At 37.8% G+C, this 18,760-nt stretch overlaps 1 protein-coding gene and 1 long non-coding RNA gene across 3 annotated transcripts; one reads left to right on the top strand and one right to left on the bottom strand.

Annotated features, from left to right (window-relative positions):
* Nucleotides 1-10,414: 10,414 nt before the first annotated feature.
* LOC106429586 (cryptochrome-1-like) lies at nucleotides 10,415-13,395 on the top strand. Of its 2 annotated transcripts, none has more exons than XM_048738977.1 (4): nucleotides 10,415-10,961; nucleotides 11,164-11,382; nucleotides 11,454-12,945; nucleotides 13,138-13,369. In XM_048738977.1, the coding sequence occupies exons 1-4, from the start codon at nucleotides 10,634-10,636 to the stop codon at nucleotides 13,139-13,141; spliced, it is 2,043 nt and encodes a 680-aa protein (XP_048594934.1). In that variant the 5' UTR covers nucleotides 10,415-10,633; the 3' UTR covers nucleotides 13,142-13,369. The 2 variants fall into 2 exon arrangements, with proteins under 2 accessions (XP_048594934.1, NP_001302960.1); NM_001316031.1 differs by having other exon boundaries at nucleotides 10,579-10,961; nucleotides 11,454-12,948; nucleotides 13,134-13,395.
* A 3,341-nt stretch (nucleotides 13,396-16,736) lies between these two features.
* Nucleotides 16,737-18,556, bottom strand: LOC125578376. The gene is made up of 2 exons (XR_007316464.1): nucleotides 17,991-18,556; nucleotides 16,737-17,239 (listed from the first exon to the last, which is right to left on the bottom strand). It is a non-coding gene; the product is annotated as an uncharacterized LOC125578376 (long non-coding RNA).
* Between the last annotated feature and the right edge of the window lie 204 nt (nucleotides 18,557-18,760).

Here is an 18,760-nt window from a genome sequence, read left to right as displayed (position 1 = left end):
TCCATGATGAAGAATTAAAAACAAAAAAAATCGCACGATTAATATGATTTGTGAAACATGGTTAAAATTTGCAATGATTTATCTTATCCGTTATAATAAATGTGAATTATCTCTCACCACGGCCCTCCACATCATCCAGAATATATAGGGTAAAAGATGACACATGGTAGCTTCCTTTTAATTATCAAAACATGTTCTCGGGCGACTTGTGTTTAGAGGCTGGATTCGTCCAATCATAAGGCTATAATCACCACATGATACAATCTTTTACTTAACACATAATTTTATTGGGTCAATTATATTGGGCTTTAGAAATATAAAGCACCTACTCCTCCATCATCCTCATCCTTTCCATCTGGAAGTTCATCAGTTTCTACAGTTCACTGTTACGGTGTAATAATGTGGATTCACTTTAGATCATCCAGTTCTGTTTTTTTACTCCTTTTTTCCAAGAGAGATGGTATCATTCTACATCCCTTTGTTTTTCCACCTATATAAATCGCTTGGTGAATCTGCCTTCCAACCACAATCGGAAACCTCCATTGAAGAATAGCATGCCTATGTTTTTCAAAAACATATGCTACTGATTTAGGTTCTCTTTAATAAAATTGTCCGATGTACGAGTTGTTGTTTGATCGGAAAACGGTACTAAACGAGGGAAAGTTTGGTTTTAGATGTGGGTTTAGCAAAGACGTCTTATTGACGGTCGGATAAACGTTTCGTCGATTACAAGGAAAGGAAATGCGTAAAGGAAAAGTGACCGGAGCTCGAAGAGCTTTGCCAGAAAGATACAGTACATCAAGATAATGAAGGTAAAACCCTAATCTAGCCGCAAAGTATGTGTGAGTTGTTTCGGATCCTTTCTACGTTACACCCCTCCTCTCATTTATAGTCAACTTGGTGTTTCCACGTGACCTATCTTGCGTCGTCTTCGTGGGCTTTTAACTCGTTGGGCCGAGAAGCCCACGTTGCTTCGAGGAGCCATTTAGCCGGATTCGTCTAGTCGAAATGCAACTGACTAAAAGTTCCCTCGCATCGCGCCGAGAGACCGGCGCCTCGAGCCGCCGCGCCGAGATGTTGTTACGCCTTGTTATGGGCCGGGTCGTCTGTTTTCCAGGCCTTGAGGGATGGTCGAATCCATCCTCTACAGTAAGTCCCCCCAGTTCATCGGTGAGTGACGTTCTGTCGAACTCGATGAATTTGGAAAGTTAATGGTTTGGAAGAACAGATGGATCGTCGCGAAAGTACGTTGCCTGGTCGGCACAACGCGAGACATCGTCATGTACTTCTCATTTTATCAGGCGGTTTAATCGAGTCTTGGTCGAACCGATTTTGTTTGGTTAGATCCGATTTTTATTTCGACCGTTGGTTCGATCTGGGTTAGAGCCGGTTATCGCGAGAAGTCAAAACGACGTGTCGATTTCTTCGGGGACTGAATACTGTCTCTAGGCCCATGTAAGTCCATGTAGACTCAATGATGACGCCTCGGGGAAATGCCCCGCTTCCCCTCTATAAATACTTGTCCACTTCTCGTTCTCTCCATTCTTCTCTGCGTTATCCACGTACTTTCTCTCTCTTCCTCTCTGCTTCTCTCTCTAGATTGTTGTTGTTGTAGCATAGATAGCGATATGTCATCTGGTGGGAGGTTATCTCGTAAACAAAAAGGGAAAGAGGTCGCGACTGCATCTAGTCCCGCTAGGGATGTGAGAGGGGTTCTGCTCGAAGAATTCGAACAGGTCCATCACGAAGCGATGATGGGAACTCAGAATTTAGATCTGTCTCAAAGGATTTTGGTCTCCGAGTCAGCGCGCTCATACCGACAAGAAGTAGGAAGAAATCCAGCTGAGCCGCAGGCCTGCGAGAGAGACGGTTCGGGCGGTGTGAGAGACGGAGTTCCTCTCGTTAACTACGTGCCAACATGCTATTACCTTGGAGAAAATTTTAAGGAACTCCCGGCAGTAGCTCCCGAGTTCCTGCGCTTCCCAGACGTGAGTGGCCAGGCCTGGGAGAATGTTATCGAGACGCAGTCGACCTCTGATAGCGTGAAGAAACTTTTGAGGGAACGTCGCGGACTGGGGGTGACGTTCATGAATCCTTCGAAAAGCCAGAGGCCTTGGTCGCCACCGGTTGGGTTCCAATGCGTCTATGAATCCTATTTTCAAGATGATACGAAGCTCTTGTTTCCGATTCTTCGATTAGTCACATCGTACGTGAGGCGCCGAGGTGCAGCACTAAGCAAGTTTCTGAATGGCTCATGGCGTATCGCGGTTGCCTTGATGGTTATTGTTGGGGAAAAATACCTCGGTACCATTTCCTCCAGCCTCCAGGCAGGACCCAGACCCTCGGGTCCCCGATAAGGGAACGCTCCAGGTCTCCGCTAGAAGAAACCCTGAGTTCGGTCCCTGGAACCGAGCTCCCTTCCAAGAAATGGAAAACTTCCGATAAGGAGAACTTTCCATATTTCCGATTATCGAAGAGTTTAACCTAATGGAACCGACTCCTAGACGGCTATATAAGAGCTACTAAAACCTTAAAGCAAGGGATCAACTTCTCCAAGGCTTAGAGACTAGAGTTAGACTGCTAGAATTAGGGTTCTTACTCAATACCTTGTAATCTTGCTTGTTCTATCTAATAAAGGTCTCTTCAAGCCTATCTCTTTATTATCCTCTCTAAATCCTCATGAAATACATACAAATACCCTTGGTTTACTAGCTTGTCCATCGTTCCGTAGTACTCACAAAGAGCCTACAGAAAAATCCCCTAACAGTTTGGCGCTAGAAGGAGGAGAGTAATCTAACTACGTGATGATGGCAATAGACAAACGTGACGAGCTATCCGAAGCCGCTCGAAGAGGGACCGATTCCCAGGGCTTATCCGACAACTTGCAAAGCTGGACAAGCAAGCTCGTCAAAGCCAAGCCCGTCCTGCCGTGCCTAGGAGGCAGGACGATCCACCTCATATCTGAAGGACCAGAGGCGTGCAGCGTAAACCATGCCGCCGTTCAGGATAACGCCCACGACGTATGGGGCAACTCCGAAAGGGTCAAGTCAGAATGTCCCGAGACCGACAAAATAACTTTCACCGCCGAAGAACGAGAGGGAGTCTTGGTGCCACACCACGATGCCCTCGTCATCTCGCTTACTATAGCAAACTGTCTGGTTAAAAGAATACTGGTGGACAGCGGCAGCTCTAGATAGGGCTGGAGGAGGAAGTCCTGATACGTAAAACAATCCCCCTTGTCGGATTCAGCGGGGAGGTCAAACAAACAACAGGAGAGGTCATCCTCCCTATCCATGCTGAAGGGGTTAGCCTACCCACTAGGCTACTGGTCGTCAACTATCATTCCTCTTACAACGTGATCCTGGGCCGAGCGTGGATTCATGGAATGGGGGCAATTCCCTCGACTCTCCATCAGACAATAACATTCCCCACTCCTTGGGGCGTTAGGGCGATTAGAGGAGATCAGGAAACCGCCCGCCACTGCTACCAGGTCACTCTAAAGAAACAAGTCAAGACCGCACCACCCACGCAAATCAAGTCCCGAGTTCCGCATACAGAGGAGCCAGAGGTCGAAGATATGGATGACGTGCCCATGGCTCTCAGCCACTCGCCCGAGACCAGCAAATAAAAATCATCATAACAGTTACCATGACATTACAGTTGATTTTCTCATTGATTTAGCTTCACGAACTTCGAATTCACAGGATATTCGGGCTTTAGTGGAACCCCATGATGCAAAAATAATAGAAAGCATACTTCTGAGCATAACTCGAATGGGAGATAGGGATGGCTGGCATGTTACCAATAATGGGAAATACACGGTTAAATCTGCCTACCAAGTAGAAAAACAAACAGCAGTGTTTGTTTGGACCCACAATTGATATCTTGAAAGTGTTATGTTCGAAAGTTAGGTGGCCACCAAAAATTAAACATTTCTTGTGGCAACTGGTGTCAGGATGCATAGCAGTTAAAAAAATGTGCAAGCGCGAGGACTACAAGGGGATATATGTTGTGCTTGATGTGGAGTTTCAGAGGAATCAATAAATCATGTGTTTTTCGAATGCTCTTCAGCTCGTCAGGTTTATGCCCTCTCAAAGATACCATCGAATCCAAATATTTTTCCCAGTGGGTCCCTCTTCACAAATATGGATCATCTATTCTGGATAATTCGCCCTAAAAAGGATGATCACCAATTTGCATGGATTCTATGATACATTTGGAAAGGAAAGAATAACAAAATTTTTAGTAATCTTGATAATTATCCCGGGAAACACTCAAATTGCCGGAAATAGAATCAACGTTCTGGGCTGAAGCACAAGTGTTGAAAACTTAGACGGTAGCACAACATGTTGAGGTTCTGGACCTCCCGTCAATTCTTGGGTGCTGGTGTTTCATAGATGGCTCTTGGAAATAGAATGAGTTGTTTTCAGGACAAGGTTGGTACATTACTCTATATGGTTATGATTGTTTGATAGGAGCAAGAAATGTCAGGGATAGTTTCTCTCACCTTTCACTCGGAGGTGGAAGCGCTACTCTGGGCAATGGAATGTATGAGGAATTTACGTCAGTTTCGGGTCACGTTTGCAACGGATTGTTCTCAATTGGTGAAGATTATTCGGAACCAGAAGAATGGCCCGCGTTTGCAAGTTATTTGGAGGATATCAAGTCCCTGCAAGAAAGTTTCCTCAGCTCAGAGATCATTCATGTACCAAGAACGAAAAATTTGAAGACGGATAGTCTAGCACGAAGTGTGAGGAAACAGCCGTCTTTTGTCGTTCATATGGATGCGGCGCTACCAATATGGTTCACTGAGTCAATATGAGTCTGTTTTTTATGACAAAAAAGGTCTTGCAAGACCCTAAAATTGTAAATTAACAATAATATTTTTTCATCTTCAGGATATACTTGAAGTTGAAGATAATTCTAACGTGATAATTTTGTAGCTAAACTATGTAGCTGTTAAACAATATCAAAGTTTATAACATCATATAAAATGTTTAGTCCTAGTTTTGATATGACAAACCCGAACTTGGTGGACAAAGTGGAAGATGAAAAGTCGCCCATTTGGCTGAACTAGTGGATGAGGTAACAAGTATACAGTTACCAATTTTACTGGTGGAAATTCATCACTTCTTCTCATCTCTTTATTGGAGAACATGGATAATTCAACAAAGGAACCCAACCCACTTTTCTGACAGCCCTTTAGCAGACATATTCATGGTGGACACAATGTAAAAGAGGAAACTATTACTTTTGTTTAGCCTTCACAACGTACATTCCACCCAAGGATTAAACAATTGACAGAGGATGTTTAATTAACATGGTGTACAAATCCAAGCCGATTCACATAAATCGTCGAGGAAGATAAAGATGAATTTGTATATTTAAGGGTGTGGAACTGAGACCAATTTTTATCATTAAAGAATAAATAATTTATATTTGTAGGAACGAAGATGACTAGTCAACGTCTAGATACATCACCCATCCAACATGCGTAAGTAAAGCGGAATGTAAAAAATTATACAACAGTCCTAAAAATGTACGAAATATGTAGTAGTGTAATACATTTGAGTTCAACAGAAGAAACGTAAACATGTATTTAATGATAATTATACTACAATGTATCATAAAGATGCACATATGCACATGTCTGACTTGTTTGGTAAGAAAATATCATTTTGGCTCAGTAAAATTCTTTTAAAAAAGAAGTCTTTGTTTGCATAACGACTTTATATCGAATGCATTACATGTTGATACGTTAGTTAAGGCTGTCATGGAAACATCAAAGGTCAGATGATCCAATTAATCTAAATGAGTTGAATACCCATGTACCAAAAACCTACTTTGTGAATGAGATATCACCTGGATCAACTGAAATTGAAGAGGACGAGGTTATACTACCTTTGTGGATGTACAGTTTATGGTGTCTTTTTATTTAGTCATTTTGTATATCATATATACATGTCTAGCAACCTATAAAGCGTGATGAATGATGTGGCCGATGGTTGTTTACAAATATGCACCTTTTTAAACTCGTATGCACCATTTCTAAATATTAGAGATTGGTATTTGTTCGATTGTTACTCATCAATAATGTCGCTGATGGTTTTAATGTGGATAACTTAATGTAGTGTCCTTTAAGGAAGCTTGGGATAATTTCCGCTTGACTTAATTCTTCAAGAACACTAAAAAATCTATGGAATAGGTTAAAGCATTGTTTGATGAAGCTAGAAGTGCACCTTCAGAGGCGAAGAAACTCGCCAAGTTTGAGGACCCTGAGAAATTTGTTGTTCCCTGCATTATCAACATTGGGTCTTGCTACAAAAGCTCCTAAGATTACTCTAAAATTTATAGACTTCTCCACCAAATCTCATAATGGTGTTTGTGAGAACCGAAATTCGCACTGTCGATTTTAGTTAATGGAGTAAAGCCAAGATTCTCGACTTTTTCTGAGGATCCGGATTATCTGTGTTAACATACGAATACGAAAAAGATAACAAAATATCGATGGTAAATTGCACAAAGGCGTTTTTTTGAATAAGATGAATTGAGATACAGGTTTTCACCAAAAATAGTTGAATAGGAAATCGTTAACAATGGAGAATCGTAAAACAAAGCGGAAAAACATTCTAAGTAAGGAACGCGCTAGTCTAGCCACCTAAGTTCTAAGTTCTCCTAAAGCCAATAGAAATCTCTTAGGACTAAATTTTTGGATCCCTTTTGCACTTCGTCTTGGCTCTCCTTATATATCCCTTCAAGGTCGGTTTTCTTTCCCTTCCTGCCCTTGATTTGAGTTTATCCCTTTGCGGAAACCTTCTTTATCCTTTCGATCTTCACGATTACCTCGGAAACTTGACACTTATCGTCTTTTCCATTTATCTTCTGTGAAAATTGAGCTTGTGCCGCGTTTTGGACATTCTTGGACTGTATTTTGACTTAAGCGTTTTTATGATTTCCTTCAGGAAATCACCTTTCTTATGATGCCAGTTCTTGTATTTCTAGTTTCCTGAGACGATAATACTAATCGTCTAGTCGAGATAACAAATGGTGTTATGTTAACTATTTTTGTTTTATACGATTAATTTAAACTTTAACGGGAAAAAATCTTTGCGGTTTTTATCGTAAAACTTCAAAGATGAATCAAGTCGAGACGAAACAAGGATTGATTCAATCAAGACTACAAAGGATGGTGTCATGACCGCCCTAGGGCGGTGAAGAGAGACAGGCGTTGTGCCCGCCCTAGGGCGGGGAGGAGAGATAGACGTTGTCCCCGCCTAGAAGGACGGTTGTCGTGCCTGCCCCAGGGCGGGGAGGATGGACGGTCGTCGTGCCCGCCCTAGGGTTTTAGAAAATAGCAGAGGTGAACAAGGTAGTTGTTCAGTTGATTGATTGGTTGGTTGAGGTTGTGACAAATTATGAGAAAGTAGCTAGATGTAGGGTTTTAGGAAATCATGATTATAATGATATAGATGCTTAGGTTATCAATCCTAGAACTCGAATTCTAATGAGAAAGTATTCCAGCTCCCGCGTGCAAATCAATTCCATTGACTAAGTCCAATATATCAGTTGTCGCTTGTTGATATGGATCGAACGTCGATCAATGCTATGAGATTAGCATCAATCGATGTTTCCTTATGCAAGCTTTAGTGAGTTGATTGATAGGTTCACTAGTCTTAACTAAATCAGTTGTCGCTTGTTTCTAGCAATCATAGGTCAAGATAATTAATTCAGATAACAGACCATGCCGTAGCGTGCGCCTAATTATCCTAAGTTTAGGGTTCTAGTTAACTACTATAAAACACAAACATTACAAACAATTATCTGAAGGATTTCTATCACCTTACCAGTTCTCTATAGTTTAGGCTAATCCCTCATAATATTTCACTTAAACCATAAATCTAACAATAGAAATTACTCAGACATAGCAAAGCAGAACATAGCAAGTATCTGAATAGAATGCATGAATAGAATAAGGTAGAAAAATTGGAGTTCTAATACAAAGCTCTGAAGGAGTCTTGGATCTTTTATCCAAACTACTAAAAACTCTAAATATGTTTATTTTGAAAGTAATAAAATATGAAAGTGTGTGTTGCCCAGAACAATGGCAAAGTACATAAAAATATTAGGTTAAAGTTGGCCAAAGGTATTTATGTAATTTATGTGGAACTTGGACTATAAGTCGGCTGGGAACCAAGTTGGACCTTACGCACTTCGCTGTCGATAAACGACAAGAGATGTCTGTCGATCAATGTTTTACTCTGAATGTCGACATTGGACTTGTTCGACGGACAGGTCCAAGTCGGCTGGGAACCAAGTTGAACCTTACGCACTTTGCTGTCGATAAACGACAAGAGATGTCTGTCGATCAATGTTTGACTCTGAATGTCGACATTGGACTTGTTCGACGGACAGGTACGAGTTTCTTCTAGTTTTATCTCCAAAATGCTCCAAAATCATCATATATTTCCAAAACAGTCATGAACCTGTAAATACTCTAAAAAGACTCCAAACATAATAAATATATTCTAAAACGTCTATATACCATGACTAAAAACTGGTAAAATTCATGGTATATCAATTTTTCAAAACTTATTATTTTGCTTCTCCTCAAAGAAAACAAGAGTAGTCGTAATGAAGGAAGTTTTTGAAAACAGCAGGAACTCAAATAATTAAAAATCACTACTCTTATTTCTGCAAATATGATACGTGAAAGTGAATCATTACTAACCTTAGATGATTCAATATATTACACTTTAACTTAGCCACCAATGTTAAATAGATTTAAATAGTTATTTAACAACAAAAATTATATAGTATATATATATATATATATCATTTAGTATAAGATTATCTAGGTGTGATTGTGCCCGAAGGGAAGGCCTTGTAGAGATTAGTCTGAGCTTACCGATTGGGATTCTCCACGGACATAAAAGAAAAAAGTAATATCCAAATTACAATTAAAAATCAAGGGATAATTAAAAAAATTTGTGACATATTATGTTATATGTAACGTAGATGTAAGATTATTTTCGTATTATGATTTTGTTTTAGTAAGATAGATATATTTCAAAAAAATTTAATGAAGAAATATAAATACAAGAATGAATAACTAATAACAAAAATTAAATAAAATTTTTAACTTTCAGTATACCACCCTCGTAGTAACTTATTTTAACTTGTAACGGAGTATAATTGTTTCATAATAACCACCTCCCTAGAAAAAGAAATGAAAAGAGGAAGCAAATTTAAAGATAAACCACGATATTAAAAAAATAGAAGTAAAACAAAATGTCTAAAAGGTGAGGAGGGCCAACCATATCCATCTCTCGTCCACTTTGCTAATATGTCCCTCTCTCTCATATCCTAATCTGCCAATAAAATTTCAGAACAATCCTCAGTACATATATCATCATTATCCTTAATAGTTAAAAAAATAAAAAAAAATATTATTATTACTTATTACTTGTTGGCCATATTGAATTTTAAAATATATGGGTTCATATAGATTAATCCATGAGTTGGAATCAGTTAACTCTTTTATTATGCTACACGATTCTTATAAATTGATTAGAATCGATTCCAGAGACCAAAAGAATCAGATTCTTTTTGTTATTATTGAACATAGAAAATGGGAAATTTATAGAGGAAGTGAATGAAAACTTGTGAGTCACAGTTGATTTGATTTCCACTGGATAGGGATAATATTTCAAGTGGGAGAAATACAACCCAAATAGAAATAATAACAAAACTTGTGGTGGAAAATAATTCTAAGAAATCTCCTCGTGTGAACTGAATCATTTTTCCTAGTGTCCACTCTCTCTCTCTCTCTCAACGTCCAAGTTCTTTATTTTTTTCTCTACAAAATTATTTGGATAATTAATCTAAACTATTAAAACTGAAGACAAATAAATTTTAACCCAGTAATTTTCTTCAATAACTTCCATCTAATACCATTGACTTTATAAATAACAATTTCCATAAAAATTGTTATGAAATTACCTAATATTTAGTTACCTAATAAATTTAAAAGATATGCAATCATTTAATTATTTAAAAAATTAAAATCAAAAAATCAATTTTACAATCCATAAAAAAACTATAAAATAGATTAAATGATCAGATTAATTTATTGGTTTATTAAAAATTAAATTAATCGAAATCGTTTAAAATTTTCAGAATAATAAAACTAAGTCAGTTATATTTATTTAATTAGCATCTGCTAATTTAATTAGTACAATAATGTATGTATTTAATTTTTAAACATTTATAAAAATTAAAAACAAATACATGTGCGGAGGTACGGATCAAGATCTAATTCATAATTATATTCATAACTGTAACGTAATATTAAATACAAAGATGAATACTAAATATTAATAAAATAACGCTTATATCTTGTTGGTCATTATTTCAGTCCAAAATTAGAAAAAAATCTTTTTGGGTGAATAATTTCCAAAAGTATAGTTGCATTTTGCCAGAGAGGCACTCACACAAAGATATTCGATAAGATAAGCTTTTTTTTTTCTTTTTTTTTCTCATCAAAAATATACACCAAAGGGCTTCGATTCTTCTGCTGCAGACTGAATAAAAAAAAATCAGTTTGCTGCAGCCGTAAGAGCTTTAAGATTGAGAGATGTCTAATTCATGTTCAGGTGGTGGTGGGTGTAGTATTGTATGGTTTAGAAGAGATCTAAGAGTTGAAGATAATCCAGCTTTAGCTGCAGCTGTAAGAGCTGGACCTGTAATTGCTGTGTTTGTATGGGCACCAGAGGAAGAAGGGCACTATCAGCCTGGTAGGGTTTCAAGGTGGTGGCTCAAGAACAGTTTGGCTCAGCTCGATTCGTCTCTTAGAAGCCTTGGTACTTGTCTCATCACCAAGAGATCTACTGATAGTGTTGCTTCTCTTCTTGAAGTTGTTAAATCCACTGGTGCTTCTCAGATCTTCTTCAACCATTTGTATGGTCTGTGTTCCATCTCCCTTCCCTCTCTTGCTTTTTCTAGATTAATGGTTTGTGACTGAAATAATCTTGGGTTATGTTCTGTTGTATTGGGTTAAATGATCACCAAAAAAAAAAAAAAAACAGAAGAAAGAAAACTTAGATGCATCTGTTATGTATATATTGAAGATATTTATCCACGATAAAAAGTTTATTGATATTTCAGATCCCTTATCCTTGGTCCGTGATCATCGTGCCAAGGACGCTCTGACAGCGGAAGGGATAGCGGTTAAATCATTCAACGCAGATTTGCTTTACGAGCCATGGGAAGTGACTGATGAATTAGGCCGTCCTTTCTCAATGTTTGCTGCCTTTTGGGAAAGATGCCTTAGCATGCCTTATGACCCTGAGTCTCCTCTTCTCCCACCCAAGAAGATTATTTCTGGTTTGCTTCTCCACCACACACTATCTGAAATGTATGTTATCCACTTTTGATAACTCTTTTTGTGTTAGCAGGCGATGTGTCCAAGTGTGTTGCGGATACATTGATCTTCGAAGATGAATCAGAGAAAGGAAGCAATGCACTTCTAGCTCGTGCGTGGTCTCCGGGTTGGAGTAATGCTGATAAGGCTCTCACAACCTTCATAAACGGACCACTGATCGAATACTCCAAGAACCGCAGGAAAGCTGACAGTGCCACAACCTCGTTCCTTTCTCCACACTTGCACTTTGGGGAAGTGAGTGTGAGAAAGGTTTTCCATCTTCTTCGGATCAAACAGGTTGCATGGGCAAACGAAGGAAACCAAGCCGGGGAAGAGAGCGTGAATCTTTTCCTCAAATCTATCGGTCTCAGGGAATACTCTAGGTACATAAGCTTCAACCATCCCTACTCTCACGAAAGACCACTTCTCGGCCATCTTAAGTTCTTCCCTTGGGCTGTGGACGAGAACTATTTCAAGGCCTGGAGGCAAGGCCGGACCGGATATCCCCTGGTCGATGCCGGGATGAGAGAGTTATGGGCTACTGGTTGGTTGCACGATCGCATTAGAGTTGTTGTTTCAAGCTTCTTTGTCAAAGTGCTTCAGTTGCCATGGAGATGGGGGATGAAGTACTTCTGGGACACACTTCTTGATGCAGATTTAGAGAGTGATGCTCTCGGTTGGCAATACATCACCGGCACCCTCCCGGATAGCCGGGAGTTTGATCGCATAGATAACCCTCAGTTTGAAGGATACAAGTTCGATCCAAACGGCGAATACGTTAGGAGGTGGCTTCCAGAACTTTCAAGACTCCCCACCGAGTGGATACATCATCCATGGAACGCACCTGAATCTGTGCTTCAAGCTGCTGGTATTGAGCTTGGATCAAACTACCCTCGACCAATTGTTGGACTAGATGAAGCCAAAGCACGCCTTCATGAGGCACTCTCGCAGATGTGGCAACTAGAAGCTGCCTCAAGAGCTGCAATAGAGAACGGATCCGAAGAAGGACTTGGCGATTCTACCGAGTTTGTTGAAGCTCCTATCGAGTTCCCTAGAGACATCACGATGGAAGAGACTGAACCAACCAGACTCAACCCTGTCAGGAGATATGAGGATCAAATGGTTCCAAGCATTACTACTTCCTTGATCAGACCTGAAGAAGACCAAGAGTCGTCTCTGAGTTTGAGAAACTCTGGAGGAGATAGCAGAGCAGAGGTTCCGAGGAACATGGTCAACACCAACCAAGCTCGGCAGCAGGAGGCAAGAGCAGACCCGGTTTCAAACCAAGTCACTGCTATGATTCCAGAATTCAATATTAGAATTGTTGCAGAAAACACTGAAGAGTCGACAGCAGAATCTTCCAGCAGCGGAAGAAGAGAGAGGGACGGAGGCATTGTCCCCGAGTGGTCAGGGTACTCGGAACAGTTTGCTAGTGAAGAGAATGGGATTGGAGGAGGAAGTACAACATCTAGCTACTTGCAGAACCACCATGAAATAGTTAACTGGAGACGGCTGTCACAAACCGGGTACGTAACTTGCAAATCTCACTTTTGTTCGAAAGTCTTTTATATTTTCACAGGAGTGAAGTTTAAAGTACGATTTTCCTATATTATTCAAGTAACCTGATTTACTTGTTTGGCACTTGGCAACGCTTGTTAAGCCAATTAGTGTCGATTTTAATGTCCAAAAAACTTTTTGTGGTCTGTCTGACTTTACAGGTAACGAGGCACAAGGAGAGGAACTTCATAAGGACTGTAACTCCGGTTAAACGTGGGTGGACTTGTAAGCCGAGTATACATTTGTTATGGTTAATGTATTTCCAGTTATGGAACTTTGTAGGACCTTATCTGATGTACATCTTGCTATGTATCGGGTTTCATATTGTAATAAAATACTGTATAGTATCTCGATTGTGGTAATAGACCAAATCTCATACTTGTTGGCTTTCAAGTTTTGGTTATAGTCAAAAACTCCTGCCAATTCATAATCTTTAAACAAAACATCTAGTATTGTAAATTTATGATTAACTAATAGTTTGCAAGTGTGTGTAGAACACTTATCTTCTGGGATATGAATATCAGTTATTGAGACCACACACACACACATGGGATCGTGCTTTCATTTGGGTAATTAGAAGTTTGTGAACGTATTACGGTATTGACACAATTGTACCTATTCTAGCTACAATTCGAATAGTTAGAAGTTTGTGAATGAATGAATGAGTTGCACAAAAAAAAAAGTTTGTGAATCATTTTCTAAGTCAAAATATATTTGAACAAATACCAGTAAGGAAATTTCCATCCCCACTCCATTTTTTTTTCTAAAATAGAGTAGAGAAAAAAATAGAGTAAAAGTTAATATAAAAGTAAGGAATGCTCCAATCCAACTTCATATCTCACTCTATAATGAAATTTACTCCATAAATAGAGTAATCTATTTATTGTTTGTTCATCACTCCATTATGGAGTAGAAAATAGAGTAGGGTTAGAGCAATTTTACTCTATTTTCACTTTTACTCCATTTTGGAGCACAAAATGAAGTTTTATATTGGAAATGCTCTTAAGCTGCCTAATACAAATCCATAAAATAGAAGATTACAAAAATAGAAGACACCAGGTCCAAAGGCTATTGCTGCTTTCCAGTTAAATATTCTTTCTTCAGTTTCAAACAGTTCTTCAGATTCTTGTAGGATTCCAAACAAGACTTTTTCTACATAAAAATTCGAGACCGTAGAGTTTTCCTCTTTTAAAGTCATTTTACATGTGGGTTCATCTATCTCAGAACATGATCAATTCTGGTTTTGAGATGGAGAGATTGGAGATATCTGGGCGACAATGTCATTCCTTCAGTTTCTTGTACAAGACAATTACGGTATTTACCGTGATTCCTTAATATTATTCAAATTACTGTAAAGAGTGATTTATACTCTCTCAGATAAGAGGTCAAGTTGTAGTAATTAGGGATCGAATTCAGCCTAATAGGTGTAAAGCAGTAAATAAAGATATGCAAAGCAGTAAACAAGTTGAACAAGACAATTGTTCAGCTTGGCAAATAGTTGTTTGATGGAAGGATGGTTACTAAATTTAGGGTTTTATTCAAGTTATTAGAACTCTAAACTATAGATGCTAAGGATTGATTCTAGAACTCGATATCTAATGCAAAAGACAACCAGCTCTCGCTGTGAGTCTAATATATTGACTAAGTTCAGTGTTTCAGCTCTCGCATGTTAACACAGATCGAGCGTCGATCGATGCTATGGTATAAGCGTCGATCGATGCTATGTATGAGCGTCGATCGATGCTACGGATTGAGTGTCGATCGATGCTATGGTATAAGCGTCGATCGACACTGCCTTAGGCAAGCGTTATCAATCTGATCGATTATGTTCAACTAGATTCCTAGACCAACTCTCGTATGCGCCTAGGTATCTAATCCAGCAGGATTCGGGTTCTGTTAATTGATTGCACTCTCGTGTCTCTCAATTGTCTTATGATTCTAGGTTCAAACAATTAGTCACACTCTCGTGGTTTTACAACTACTCTAGATCCTAGTAATACAAGCTATCCTGATGTAGAGATCTTTAGATATCCTAACAATCATATAATTCAGAAATTCATTTAAAACCCTAAAAATTCCTAAACCTAGCAGGTGAATCTACTCATGCATGATGTTTGTCACAAAAATCATAGATGAATAGATGAATAACATAAAATATAAATTAAACCAAAACAATGGAGTTCCAAGAAGACTCTGAAGGAGTTCTTCTCTTCTCTCCTAACCTAGAACTATGAATAAAATAAAGCTTAGATAGTGTAGCCGTCAACAATGGCTTATAAATAACATAAATAGGATTTCTGGTCGTCCAAGGGTATTCTGGTAATTTGTAGTTGCTTTTGGGCTTCAGTCAGTCATAAAATATGCTCAGCTCATATTCTGGCATCACTGTCGATCAACACCAATGCTGTGTCATCGATTGACAGTCCTTTATCTCCACGACAGCTTCCTCTTGCGAGTCAAACTGACCACTCTTCAGTAAAACAGGCATAACTTCTGCTACATGATGCTGATTGACCTCAAACCGGTGGTATTGGAAATATAACTCAAAGCTCTATCTTGTGTCAAAAGATGGGCTCAATCTTACGGTTCTCCATCCATAGCTAGACATCTAACGCGCATGTGCAGTTCTGCACTCAAAAGACTCCAAAAGACACCAAAATCACCAATTTCCTCCAAATCATCCATGAACCTGTAAACACTCTAAATAGACTTTATATAGTAGTAATTAGTTATTAAAAAGTTATAGACCATGGCTAAAAGTGGATAAAATCCATGGTCTATCATTCTTCCTTATGCCTAACCTGAGAATTGATCGAGATCCTTTGGAGCTAGTTCGATACGCAGAGAGTGAGTGCCAAGCCTGGTTCAATGCAAATGAGATGGTGCCATCACCTCAATAAGAACATAGTAGCGGTCAACCTCAAGTCTTAAGCTTGGGTGGTATATGTATGATTGATGGCTCTTGGACATCTACATCACAGTTCAGAGGGTGTGGATGGGCCTGGATGGATAGCTTGGAGGAGGTTCAACTTATGGAAACACGAAATTACATTCGACGGGAGTCTTCTCTGCATTCAGAACTCGAAGCACTAAGATGGGCAATGGAGAGCAAGCTACAGTACTCGATATGCCAGAGCTTTCGAACGGACTGCAAGGATTTGATTGCCATGATTAAGGAGCCACGAGCTTGGCCATGTTTTGCCACAGAATTAGAGAGGATAGAGACTCTACAGATATGCTTCCCGGACTTCAAGATTACTTATATCCCACGAGAGAAAAATCGGACTTCTGATTTTTTAGCTAGGACGGCAAGATCGTTCCATAGAAAGCTTCATTTTGTTGATTGTTCTATTCCGGTTTGGTTAGTCAGACCTCCTCAAGTTTGAGTAATAGAATAGTATTTCGCTGTAAAAAAAAAAAACTACATTAGTTGTAAAGTGTTTTTGGAGGCAAAATACTTAGCCATTTTTTTTAATTTTCCGCCATTCTCAGTCTCGAGCATGCAAAAACAAAACCTAGTTTCAATTATTGTCTGAAATTAAAATCAAATCCCTTCCTGCCTGAGCTTCTCTTGTCTTGGCCGCTCTCTTCCACAGGTGATTTAATTCCAGGTGAAACCTAGTTTGAATTTTTGTTTATGAACCCTAGTTTTAATTCCTCATTGAAAGTATCGTTGATTTCTCTATAATTTCAGTTACCTCTTCGATTTCTATGATAATTTCATTGATCTAAATTTCAATTACCTCTCATTGCAGGAATATTCGAAGCCATAGAGTTTAATTTGTGGACACGAAGATAAACAAGAGAAAAGTTAGGATATACATTTTCAATTTTATCATGATATTATCTAATCTATTAAAGAGACAATAGGCTTAATATACCCAAATCCACAAGAAATTAAGAAACTACCCAAAACCATGAAAAACCCCTTGCTACTGTAGACATATGTGTCCCCCTTTCCCATTTTACCCCTGCCCTAAAATTTCTTCTTGTTTCTTTTTCTTTTTCGAACGCACTTCTCTCTCATTTATCTTTCTCTCCAAATTTTCTCAACCTTTATAAATCTTAAAGCTTATTTTCAAATCAGTTGATCTTCTTTTTAACTCTCCAAATCATCACCTACTATATTCCAACACCAATCATACGATAATCTCCTCTTCCTCAATTCATCTTCTCACCATTACATTAATAATGTTGATGTTTGAAGATGCAAATCATACGATAATATCCCCCTCTTCAATTCCCCAGTATCTCTTAGTTGAGCTTTTGAAATTGAAAATCAATGGTTAAATTAGAGATTGCGAAAAAGTTACAAATATAACGATTAACTTAGAACAATAACCTATTTCGTAACATATAATAATTCATGTATCCTCTAACGTCATCTATTTTTTGAGATCTCACTAACCATTATAAAAATCGTCTAACAAGTTAGATAACAACTAACCAAACATGTACAAGCTAATGATTAAATTATCACGGTAACCTAGTATGTAACATCTAACAACTAAATATTGTACGAACAAAACTATTTTGTAGCAAAAAAAATTTAACGCTAAGTTTTAAAGTAAAATGTAATATAAATTGTTAGTGGATAACTTGTTTATTAGAAAAATACTTATCATGTAGCAAAACCAATAACCTCAATCTAGTATGTTATTTACTAGGTAAAACATAAATTAGTCCGATAATCAATTTTGTAAAATTTAACAAAATATTGATCAGCTAATTCAAGCTATTTATAAATATCTTACCCTTAATTTTTTAAAGTGTCAACATGTTTTGTAACCGTTAAAGAAAAATGTATCAGCTAATGAAAATATATTATGTACAAATTTATATATCATATATCGAACCACACATATTTACCAAACTATTTAAATTATACGGCACCACTGGTTGGTAACAATTATCCAAACATGTATCTGCTCACAAGGCTTAACCAAACAATTAACCAAATATGTTATATAGCGATTAAAGTACTCATAATTTAAATGAGAATTTCAGGTCGTACCATGTGATTTTACCAACACATGAACTGAAGAGATCTCTCTGGTATGCACTGACTCACTTGGAACCTTCAAAATTGTGGTAAACATTGAAGAAACTGACAAAAAAAAAGCTATTCTAAAAGAACTCATCGATGAAAAAACTATTTATTGGATCCACAATGGTGAAAATAGGAAAAAAGAAGAAGAATCCATTTGTAAGAAATACTGAAATAGTTTTAAAGAAGAGTAAAGAATTAGGAAAGATGAAAAAAAATGAATAAGTTTGGTGAGAGATTTAAGAGAAATTCGAGAAGGAGAAGGAAGAAGAAGGAAGAAGTTTGGGTAGGGGGCAGGGGCAGGGGCAGTATAGGGGTTTACAAATGTCAATAGTATTTAGGGTATTTACTTAAATATGTTTTTTTGGTGTATATGAAACCTAATTTCTCTCTATTAAAAGTGTTTCAAATTTTTAGTTTATATATTTTTATATATTTTGGATATAACGATATTTCCCTCTATAAAACTAATTTTATATTATTGTATACAAAATAATAATGGTTAACTACAGTAAAAACTCTATAAATCAATAATGTTGGTATTTTGACATTTTATTAATTTTAAAAAGTTTATTTTTCATTTTTTAATTTTAAAATAGTTTTTTTAAAAGAAAATAATACTTCATCCGTTCTTAAAAGATAGATTTTTTTTGTATTTTCACACATATTAAGAAAACACATTAAACTACCATAATAAATGTATCATTTTCTGTAATTTTCAATTTTCAATAATTTTT

This window comes from Brassica napus, chromosome A9 (assembly GCF_020379485.1).
Source record: "Brassica napus cultivar Da-Ae chromosome A9, Da-Ae, whole genome shotgun sequence".
In the NCBI taxonomy this organism is placed as follows: domain Eukaryota; kingdom Viridiplantae; phylum Streptophyta; class Magnoliopsida; order Brassicales; family Brassicaceae; genus Brassica; species Brassica napus.
This window is presented reverse-complemented; position numbering and strand designations above follow the sequence as displayed.

Bases quoted from the DNA above. Each gene is read 5' to 3' on its own strand.
- LOC106429586 (NM_001316031.1), top strand. From the start codon at position 10,634: ATGTCTAATTCATGTTCAGGTGGTGGTGGGTGTAGTATTGTATGGTTT. The intron at 10,962-11,163 runs GTCTGTGTTCCA...TTGATATTTCAG, and splicing joins CTTCTTCAACCATTTGTATG to ATCCCTTATCCTTGGTCCGT. The intron at 11,383-11,453 runs GTTTGCTTCTCC...TTGTGTTAGCAG, and splicing joins ACCCAAGAAGATTATTTCTG to GCGATGTGTCCAAGTGTGTT.